The following is an 11410-nucleotide window of genomic DNA, read 5'->3' as shown; positions in this document are numbered from 1 at the left end:
ACCCCTCCCTCTAATGGAATTCGAAAAAGGATCAAAAATACCCTGAAGTATCTGAAATGGGTCAAAAATACTCCTCTGTTAAATATTTGGCTCAAAAATACCCCTCCCTTAATGAAATTAAATTATTTCGATTATTTCATTAATTTATATAAAGTTCATCATTTAATTTATATTTCATTAATTTCTTTAAGTGAATTTATATTTCGTTAATTTCGTTAATTTATATTTCGTTAATTTCTTTAAAGATTAAAAAGATGTAAATTGAAAATACCTTTTTAGAATAAATGTATGTTTATTTTTCAAATCAAATTCAACCAATTTGTATTATAATTCAAATATTTTTTTTCATTATCTGATTTTTAAAATTAAAAAAATACTTTTATGTAAAAAAATTAAAGTATTAGGGTTAAAAAGTTAAAGTTAGGGTTTAATTCAAACGAAATAATTTAATTTCGTTAAGGGGAGGGGTATTTTTGAGCCAACTATTTAACAGAGGGGTATTTAACGAAATTAAATTATTTCGATTATAGTTCATCATTTAATTTATATTTCGGTAATTTCTTTAAGTGAAAATTTATATTTCGTTAATTTCGTTAATTTTTTTAAAGATTAAAAAGATGTAAAGTGAAAATACCTTTTTAGAATAAATGTATGTTTACTTTCCAAATCAAATTCAACCAATTTATATTATAATTCAAATACTTTTTTTCATTATCTTATTTTAAAATTAAGAAAATACTTTTATGTAAAAAAATTAAAGTATTAGGATTAAAAAGTTAATGTTAGGGTTTAATTCAATCGAAATAATTTAATTTCGTTTCGTTAAGGGGAGGGGTATTTAACGAAATTAAATTATTTCGATTATTTCGTTAATTTATATAAAGTTCATCATTTAATTTTTATTTCGTTAATTTCATAAAGTGAAAATTTATATTTCATTAATTTCGTTAATTTATATTTCGTTAATTTCTTTAAAGATTAAAAAGATGTAAAGTGAAAATACCTTTTTAGAATAAATGTATGTTTATTTTTCAAATCAAATTCAAGCAATTTATATTATAATTCAAATACTTTTTTTCATTTCTTATTTTTAAAATTAAAAAAAATACTTTTATGTAAAAAAATTAAAGTATTAGGGTTAAAAAGTTAAAGTTAGGGTTTAATTCAATCGAAATAATTTAATTTCGTTAAGGGGAGGGGTATTTTTGAGCTAAATATTTAATGGAGGAGTATTTTTGACCCATTTCAGATAGTTCAGGGGTATTTTTGATCCTTTTCCGAATTCCGTTAGAGGAAGGGGTATTTTTGAGCCAAATATTTAACGGAGGGGTGTTTTTGAGCCAAAAATCTAACGAGGGGCATTTTTGAGCCATTTCAGATAGTTCAGGGGTATTTTTGACCCTTTTTCGTAATTTTATTAATGTTTTAACACTGTCATATCATATTTCCTCTTTCCTGCAGACAGGCTTCCTTGGACTTTGGGGTGAGAGAGTTGATTCTATTGACTACTACAAACAGCAGTTGAAGGAGTTTGATAGAAGAGTGAGTGTAGTTGCTAGTTTGATTAGCATAATTGTTGTCCTTGATCAAATGAAAATTTCAGTCAACATCTTTATTACACTTGATGCATTAATATGTTTTTGAACCAGGTTATTCTCTCTCTCTCTCTCTCTCTCTCTCTCTCACACACACACACACACACACACACGTATTTACTTTGAGAAAGGGTGAGGGGCTAGAGAAAGGAGCTCTGCGCATCTCAAGTCAAGCTTTACTACAAGCTCCTTTTTACCAATTCACTTATCCTTCGTATTTATTTTGCCTTTTGTAGTTGACAATGGAACGTGAAAGTATTCTCAAGAATTCGAAATCTATCATGCCTGCTGCCTTTGTATCATTTAATTCAAGATGCGGGGCAGCTGTTTGTGCACAAACACAACAAAGCAAGAACCCCACATTGTGGCTGACTAATTGGGCCCCTGAACCACGAGATGTATATTGGAACAATCTGTCTATATCTTTTTTCTCTCTCAGCCTCCGCAAGCTTTTGATTTCTGTGGCAGTGTTTGCTTTGGTATTCTTTTACATGATACCTATTGCCTTTGTGCAATCATTGGCTAATCTGGAAGGTTTGGAAAAGGTTGCCCCTTTTCTCAGGCCACTAATTGAATGGTAAGAACATTTTCTCTGCTTTTAAAGAAGAATGCATATTGTCTTTGCTTTTGAATATAGCATTGCAGTAATTTTGTTCATCCATGCCCATATCATCTTTGCTTTGGAATATAGCGGTGCAGTAATTTTGTTCATCCATGCCTTATGCGAAAAGTTGATTTCATGAGGAAATATCAGTGTGCAGTGCCACAACCTGTATTGGTTGGTGACTCGATCTTTAAGTTCGCAACCATATTTGTCATGAATACATTGTTATTTCTGCATCAATAACAAATAAGATTCTACTCTCGTCGACTTTTCAATATTTTTAGCACTTCTCTGGACCTTCTCCAAAATTTTCTTTTTTCAGATTGTCATCATGCAGATCTTTTTCTTTAGTTTATCTACAAGTACTAAGGTAACAGTAAAACTGTAAAACCTTGGCCAATCAGCCAGTTTTGATCTCCCTAAGAAAAGGCCATCTAAGATGATCCTAGTGTGTTGATTGTTTCTCCTTCTGATCTCAGCAGATAGATTTCAGATTATGAAGACACTACAGGCTTGATGAACGTCTAAGCAACTTTCTTGAGACGATTTTGCACTTTACTAGATCCCACTTTATTTACTCAGTATGAATGCTTCGTAGTTTGTGTACTATGTCAGAGAACAAGAAAAAACACTTCAGTTATTTCTCCTTCTATGCATCGAAAGTTCCTTTTTTTTTTTTTCCGATATGCTTGTTATATATTTCAGACTCTTGGCTAAATTCATTTCTTCTATTTTTATTCACTAGTATTTTAATTATTCCTTCATATCGGCATCTGTTGTGTTTTCTTATGAAGAGTTGCATGTGAAGCAAAATTTTTGGGAAATGCTTGCAGGAAGGTTATCAAGTCATTTCTACAGGGTTTTCTTCCTGGTTTAGCGCTTAAAATCTTCTTGTTTGTTCTTCCTTCCATTCTGATGTTTATGTCAAAGATTGAGGGTCATGTGGCGTTATCAGTGCTTGAGAGGAGAACAGCTGCAAAATACTATTATTTTATGTTGGTCAATGTATTCCTGGGGAGCATAGTAGCAGGGACAGCTTTCCAGCAACTTCATGCATTCCTTCACCAATCCGCTAATGAGTAATCTCTCTCTCTCTCTCTCTCTCAAATCCCATTGAATTACTATTTCAGTGGGTGATTTGCTACGATTCTCCAGTACTCGTTATGGTAATTTAGGTGATTCTCATAATTCAGAAATTATAGTGACCCTGAGCATTTGTATTCTTTCATGCAGGATACCGAGAAATATAGGGGTATCAATACCAATGAAAGCAACTTTCTTTATCACATATATAATGGTTGATGGTTGGGCTGGCATTGCTGGTGAAATTCTTAGATTGAAACCTCTGGTTATTTTTCATCTTAAGAACATGTTCCTTGTTAAAACTGAGAGGGACGTGGAGAGAGCAATGGACCCTGGGAGCGTAGATTTTCCCGAGACACTTCCAAGTCTTCAACTATACTTTCTTCTGGGAATAGTCTATGCTGTGGTTACACCAATCCTTCTTCCTTTCATACTGGTCTTCTTTGCCTTTGCTTATCTCGTTTACCGTCATCAGGTTAGTTCTTCTCCTTTTATTCCTTTTCTTTTTAACTTGTCGATTTATTTATTAACCTTATTAGAGAATCACAGAATAAATTCAAACTGTAAGTTTTCACCTATTTGATAGAAGTTAGAACATTATTACTACTCTCAACTTATCATAAGAATATAAAGTCATTTTCTAATCATGGACAATAAAGTGACTGATAAAGAAAGTACCGCTAGAAGTTGTGGTGGGGGTGGAAGTACCCTTCGCTTCTTAACCAGAGGTCTGGGGTTCTAGCCCTGCGAATTTGGATGACCCTAAAGTGGATACCAGACACCTGTTGTGGTTTTTAATTTTTTAATTTTAGGAATATCAGTTTCAGTATAAAGTGATGAAAACAACTCTGACTAAAAAAGGTGAAAGTCTCACTCATACATAAAAGTTAGTAAAACAATACAATTTCAAAGCACGCGTGAACAAGGCAGCAATACCAAATCTCTAAAATTTACGTATGATGGAAGACTAATTCTGGATCATGGGTCCTTTATATAGCTAAAATATGGTTCTGCAATATTGTGGGCAAAATAAGTCTCAATATCCCTTGCTTGCTTGATGTTAAATGTTTGAACAGTCCAATATAGGCAGGGAATAGCATCCTTTTTCAAGAATATAGCGTTATATGATGTACTCATCACAATAATTTCTGATTATTAGTTTGCTTTATGCAGGTGATCAATGTGTACAACCAACAGTATGAAAGTTGTGCTGCTTTTTGGCCTCATGTTCACGGGCGCATTATAGCGAGCTTAGTAATATCTCAACTGCTTCTGATGGGTCTGCTGAGCACTAAAAAAGCTGCAAAGTCCACTCCGTTCCTCGTGGCGTTACCTGTTTTAACCTTAGCGTTCCATAAGTACTGTAAGAGTCGATTCGAACCTGCATTCAGAAAGTATCCCATTGAGGTAAGCTTCACATTGCTAGTCATACATACATCTTTGTGAATTCTATTTTCTGGGATATAATGCATGCTGTCATTTCATCATAATTTTCGTAACTAGATGAAAAGAAAGGCTACATTGAGTAGTACTGAATTGTGCGTCTGTCTCATCTAAAAGCTTTTAACACATTTTTGTTTATTTAATCGTTTCAACGGGCACATCGGGGCGTTACCGGGAGGCTTTGGTGATGTGCATGGTGGTTTTGGTTTTGGGGAGAGAAATGAAGAGGGGGCTACTCTATTGGAGTTTGCGAGGTCCTTTAGGCTGGTGGTGGTGAACTCGGGCTTTCCGAAGAAGGACGATCACCTGATCACCTTTCGAAGCGCGATAGCCAGGACCCAGATTGACTTTTTGTTGCTTAGGAAAGGGGATAGGGCGTTGTGTAAGGACTGTAAGGTCATACCGAGTGAGAATCTTTCGACCCAGCATAGGCTCTTGGTTATGGATTTGGGTATAAAGAAGAATAGAAAGAGGAGGAGTAAGGAGTGTAGACCTAGAATTAAGTGGGGCGGCTTGACGCCAGTGAATGCGTGGGAGATAGGGGAGAAGTTGGCAGGAATGGGGGTGTGGGAGTGTAGGGGGGACGTGGATAGTATGTGGGATAGGGCGGCTAGGTGCATCAGGGAGAATGCAAGTGAGGTGTTGGGTGTTTCTAGGGGCCGGGCCGGGCATCATCGGGGGGATTGGTGGTGGAATGAAGAGGTGGAGAAGAAAGTGGGGACCAAGAAAGAGGCGTATGCTAAATTGGTTAAGAGTAAGAACGAAGAAGAGAAGCGGGTAAACGGGAAAGAGTACAAGCTAGCTAGGAAGGAGGCTAAGTCAGCAGTCATGGCAGCTAAGACGGCCGCTTTTGAGAGCTTGTATGCAGGGTTACAGAGGAAAGGAGGGGAGAAAAAGTTGTTTAGACTCGCTAAGGCTAGGGAGAGGAAGGGTCGTGACCTCGATCAGGTGAGGTGCATTAAGAGGGAGGACGGTAGAGTGTTGGTGGAGGACGGCCATATTAAGAATAGATGGCAGTTGTACTTTCATAGGCTCTTGAATGACGAAGGGGATAGAGCTATTGTGTTAGGGGAACTGGAGCACTCAGAGGAGTGTCGGGATTTTAGCTACTGTAGACGTTTTAAGGTAGAAGAGGTTAGAGAGGCTGTTCGCAGGATGCGAAGGGGTAGGGCGACGGGGCCGGACGAGATACCGGTGGAGTTTTGGAAGTTCGTTGGAGAGACTGGTGTAAGGTGGTTGACTGGATTGTTTAATGAAATCTTCAAGACGGCAAAGATGCCCGAGGCTTGGAGGTGGAGTACCATGATCCCTCTCTATAAGAATAAGGGTGACATCCAGAGTTGCAATAACTATAGGGGGATTAAGTTATTGAGTCATTCTATGAAGATTTGAGAGAGAGTGGTCGAGGTGAGGCTGAGACGGATAGTGTCTATTTCGGAAAATCAGTTTGGATTTATGCCTGGCCGCTCGACGACGGAGGCAATTCACCTGGTGCGGAGGTTGGTGGAACAGTATAGGGAAAGGAAGAAGGACCTGCACATGGTGTTTATCGACCTGGAGAAGGCTTACGACAAAGTCCCCAGGGAGGTGCTTTGGAGATGCTTGGAGGTGAGTGGAGTACCGTTGGCATATATCAGAGCAATTAAGGATATGTATGATGGAGCGAAAACTCAGGTGAGGACGGCGGGAGGAGACTCAGAGCATTTCACTGTCTTGACAGGATTGCATCAGGGATCTACTCTTAGTCCCTTTTTGTTTGCGTTGGTGATGGATGTGTTGACGCGGCATATTCAAGGGGAGGTGCCTTGGTGTATGCTTTTTGCAGACGATGTAGTTCTGATAGATGAGACTCGAGGGGGTGTGAATGACAAATTAGAGGTGTGGAGGCAAACTCTTGAGTCTAAAGGGTTCAGGGTGAGCAGAAGCAAGACAGAGTATGTGGAATGCAAGTTTAATGACGTGAGGCGGGAGAATGAGGTAGTAGTGAAGCTGGAATCACAGGAGGTATGTAAGAGGGATAGTTTCAAGTATCTCGGGTCCGTGATCCAAAGTAATGGTGAGATTGACGAGGATGTCTCGCACCGTTTTGGGGCGGGATGGATGAAGTGGAAGCTCGCGTCGGGGGTGTTGTGTGATAAGAAGGTGCCGCCCAAGCTGAAAGGCAAATTCTACAGGGTGGTAGTTCGTTCGGCCATGTTGTATGGGGCGGAGTGTTGGCCAGTTAAGAACTCCCACATCCAAAAAATGAAGGTGGCAGAAATGTGGATGTTGCGCTGGATGTGTGGGCTGACTAGAGGGGATAGAGTTCGAATGAGACTATCCGGGAGAAGGTTGGTGTGACTCCAGTGGAGTGCAAGATGCGGGAAGCCCGATTGAGATGGTTCGGACACGTGAAGAGGAGGGGCATGGATGCCCCGGTTCGTAGGTGTGAGAGGCTAGCGTTGGATGGTTTTAGGCGGGGTAGGGGTAGGCCGAAGAAGTACTGGGGTGAGGTGATTAGGCGGGACATGGAGCAGTTACAGCTCACCGAGGACATGACCCTAGATAGGAAGGTCTGGAGGACGCGAATTAGGGCAGAAGACTAGGGCCGGTTTGGGTCGCTAGTGTAGGGAATTACCTGGTGGGGGTTTTATTCTTGTTATGATTCCGTGTTCCATGTTTTATTACGAATCTGTGTGCTTTCCTCTGTTTTCTAATACTTATGGGTGCAGTATTTATGTTATGTAATCTAGTTCTGTGCTTTACTTTGAGTTTGTGTGGTATCTCGTGACTTGAGCCGGGGGTCTATCGGAAACAGCCTTTCTACTTCTTTAGAGGTAGAGGTATGGACTGCGTACATCTTACCCCCCAGACCCCACTAGGTGGGAATACACTGGGTTTGTTGTTGTAACACGCCCATCACGTGTAGATCTGCTTCTTTTTCATCGGTCAAGCACATTAAAATTCTTTATTATAATGGATGATGGTGAAACTTGTACCTAGGACCTTCGCCTTCTTTGATATCATGTTTAATTACTTAACCACCTCATTTAAAAGCTTAAGCTGATAGAGAAAACACACGAACATACATGCGTACCTATATCTTCTCTCCTATGTCCTTGTCAATTTTCAGGAAGCGATGGAAAAGGACTTACAAGACCGATCTTCTGAATCTGACGCCAACTTGAAAGCATACCTGGCCGATGCATATCTACATCCTATATTCCACTCATTTGAAGAGATTCAATTGGAGGAAGTTAAAGTCGACAAAAAGCCACCTCCCGACAGCCCAAGCCCTCCGTTGAGTGAACTCAGTTCTCCATCTCCAACTCATGATGCCAAACATCATAAAGAAGGGGAGCCATTCCAGGCGTCTCAAACATCTCATAACGTCCAGCACTATGAAGTTGGGCAACCAGGTGACTTGTTTCACTATGAAGTTGAACAAACGAGTCACGTATATCACTATGATTACGAGTCACAATATCACCATGATTCGCAATATCAGCATAACGGATATCATTATTGATGTATTCATCCTTAGTTTGATCCATCTTTAGCATCTTAAATTGCCTTTAACCATCATACTTACACCAGTTTTTAACATTTTGCTAACCAGGTCAATGCCCCTTTTAGAGTTGTAATTTTTGTTCATCAATGTAAATACATTTGCCCTTATTTTACATTTTTTTCATTTCTCTTCATGACTGAATGCATGTTTTTTTCATTAATCAAAGACAAAACAACTTTTTTTTTTTCCTTTTTTAACCCTTAGTATTAATTGTTGTTGTTTTTCAAATTAAAATGTAAACGTCATTTAATAAGGGTACTATGGTAAAGTGATCATGTTATTAATTGTTTTTCTAAATCAATGTGCGATATTAAATTGGAACGAGTAAAACGAGACCGAGGGAGTACTTTTTTGGCCTAAAAGTGAGTACTTATAAACACTTTTTAGCTTTGCCAAACACTAGTAAAATTTAAAAAGTGCTTAAAAATCGAAAACACTTCAAATTAAGTCAATCCAAATACCCCTTAACTAACAAACTGCTAGCAAACGTGAAATATAAAGACGAACGTGAAATATAAAGACGGATTCAAGATTTTAACTTGAACTTTTTTCTCTTATGTCACACGTCCAAATTTACATTTATATAAGTAAGGGAAAAGGACACAAATGTTACTTCACCCAAAATTATTTTTACCGAAATAGACATTGATTTTGCAATTTCAAAAGGTAGCCATTTAGGCTTTTTTTGTCGTTGCTATTGCCTTCTTTTTTTTCTGGGTCTTTCCTTATTTTCTTGTTAATTTCTAATGTCAATTATTTTAGCACGTACCAACTATAATTATCTTTACAGACATATTTTTCTTATCTCTTTTCTTTAACAGTATAAAGATACATCTTATAATAAAAACACAATCTGTATAATAATGATACAATTTCTATACATATCATATCCAAAACAATATATTCTATACAACACTATATAGTTCTACACACATTTTATAAAACCTATTGAAGTAGATCAATTTCTGATATTGAAAATGATTTTTCTGAGAAAGAAATGAATGATGAGTCAAGGTCTATAATAATGGATCCTCTCCATAGAGATATAAAAGAAGGGCAATTGTATTGGAATAAAAATACAATAACCAGTGTGATGAAGCATTATGCAATATGAGAGATTTTTCAATTAAAGATTAATAGATCATCAACATCAAGGTATGACTTTACTTAAAAAGTGTATCAATGAGGCATAAACGTTATATCAATTTGATATAGGGATTGCATATGCATGTATAGGTTTCCTCTCTTTTGAAAAAGTGTATTAATGTGGTATAAGTGTTGTATCGGTTTAGTATAGGGATTGTATATGTATGCAAAGGTTTTTTCTCTTTTGAAAAAGTGTATCAATATGGTAAAATTGTTGTATCAATTTGTTATAGGGACTATATGCATGCATATGTGCTCTTGTACATGGAGAATTAGCACGAAGGTATCCAGCTATGGATGATTGAGTGAAATCATTATCAACGATAGCAATAAAATTTTGATCAAATTTAACTTTAATCTAAACCTCGTTTTGCTTTTTTCCTTCATAACTTTAGAATTCAAGTAAAAGGAACTAAAGCTACGAACAATTTTGCGTTAGGATCAGTTTTGGGGAGCTGATTGATAGAGAGAGAATTTTGAGAAAGAGAGCAAAAAAGGCTAGAACACTCTCTACGGCTGTCATTACTATTACTATTAAGGGTTATTTGTTTGCCCTTAATCCAAGTTTGAATCGGAATGGTTTTGACTTCCTATCATTAAGTGCATTTATTTTTATTAAAATTTAAATTTTTAATAATTTTAATATATCTTAATCATTTAGATCTAAGGGTGTCAAACGACCCGGCCCGAAAAACACTAGGGCTTTAGGGTACTGGTTCCTGGGCCGGATTTTTTATTGATTTGGGCCCGATTAATTCGACTCGGACCAAGCCTCGTTAGGGCCCGCCGGTTAACCGGCTCAGCCCGATAAAGCTTTTTTTTTTTTTTTTTTTTGAAATTGGATTTAACTATAACTTAGTTTTAATATATTATTAATATACTATCAAGTATTATTAATTTATATATGTGTATATATATCTTCCATAGATGTATATATTTAACGTATACATGTGTTTATGTTTTATAAGTTAATATATAACTATATATATAATTATATATTATAGTATATATATTGTAGTATATTTTATTTAAAGTAATACATATATATTGAATGGTTATCTTCTATAGACGTATATATGTTGTACAATGTATATGTTACGAAGTTGTAGTGTCTATGTTTTATAAATTAGTATATAACTATATATCTAGTGTGTGTAAATATTGTAGTGTATGTATATTGTAGGCTATTTTTTTAAAGTTGTACATATATTGAATGGTACGTATATGTGTATATATATCTTCTAAAGTAGTATATATTTAACGTATACGTGTGTATATGTTTTATAAACTAGTATATAACTATATATATAGTGTGTGTATATATTGTAGTGTATATATATTGTAGTGTATTTTATTTAAAGTAGTACATATATATTGAATGGTGCGTATATATGTGTATATATCTTCTATAAACGTATATATTTAACGTATACATGTGTATATATTTTATAAATTAGTATATAACTATATATATATATATTTATATATATATATTGTAGTGTATATATATTATGGTATAGTTTATTTAACGTGGTACATATATATTGAATGGTGCATATACATGCGTATATATCTTCTATAGACGTATATATTTAACGTATACATGAGTATATGTTTTATAAATTAGTATATAACTATATATATATATATATATATTGTAGTATATGTTTTACTTAAAGTAGTACATATATATTAAATGGTGCGTATATTTGTGTATATATCTTCTATTGATGTGTATATTTAATGTATACATGTGTATATATTTTATAAATTAGTATATAACTCTATAATATATATATATATACTTATATATATTGTAGTATATATTTTATTTAAAGTAGTACGTATAGTCGTATATATTGAATGGTGCGTATATAAGTGTAATTGTGTATATGTGTGTATATGTGTATATATTTTTTAAATTCTAATGTAGTTTATACTATATATATATAGTGTATATATATTGTTCAACGTATTTAAAATGTATAT

At 35.5% G+C, this 11410-nt stretch overlaps 1 protein-coding gene across 2 annotated transcripts in view; it reads left to right on the top strand.

The window, feature by feature from the left end:
- The window catches only part of LOC107869743 (CSC1-like protein At1g32090), a 13217-nt gene extending 4809 nt beyond the window's left edge, over positions 1-8408 (top strand). For both annotated transcript variants that reach the window (XM_016716199.2, XM_047394992.1), the window contains exons 6-11: positions 1462-1542; positions 1832-2172; positions 3033-3278; positions 3433-3757; positions 4456-4689; positions 7838-8408. In XM_016716199.2, coding sequence (XP_016571685.1) covers positions 1462-1542; positions 1832-2172; positions 3033-3278; positions 3433-3757; positions 4456-4689; positions 7838-8233 — 1623 coding nt within the window. In that variant the 3' untranslated portion in view covers positions 8234-8408. The remainder of the gene's footprint in view (positions 1-1461; positions 1543-1831; positions 2173-3032; positions 3279-3432; positions 3758-4455; positions 4690-7837) is intronic.
- The last annotated feature ends 3002 nt before the right edge of the window (positions 8409-11410 follow it).

This window comes from Capsicum annuum, chromosome 1, assembly GCF_002878395.1.
Source record: "Capsicum annuum cultivar UCD-10X-F1 chromosome 1, UCD10Xv1.1, whole genome shotgun sequence".
In the NCBI taxonomy this organism is placed as follows: Eukaryota; Viridiplantae; Streptophyta; class Magnoliopsida; order Solanales; family Solanaceae; genus Capsicum; species Capsicum annuum.
Note: the sequence above shows the minus strand (reverse complement) of the source record. Positions and strands in the feature narration are given on the sequence as shown.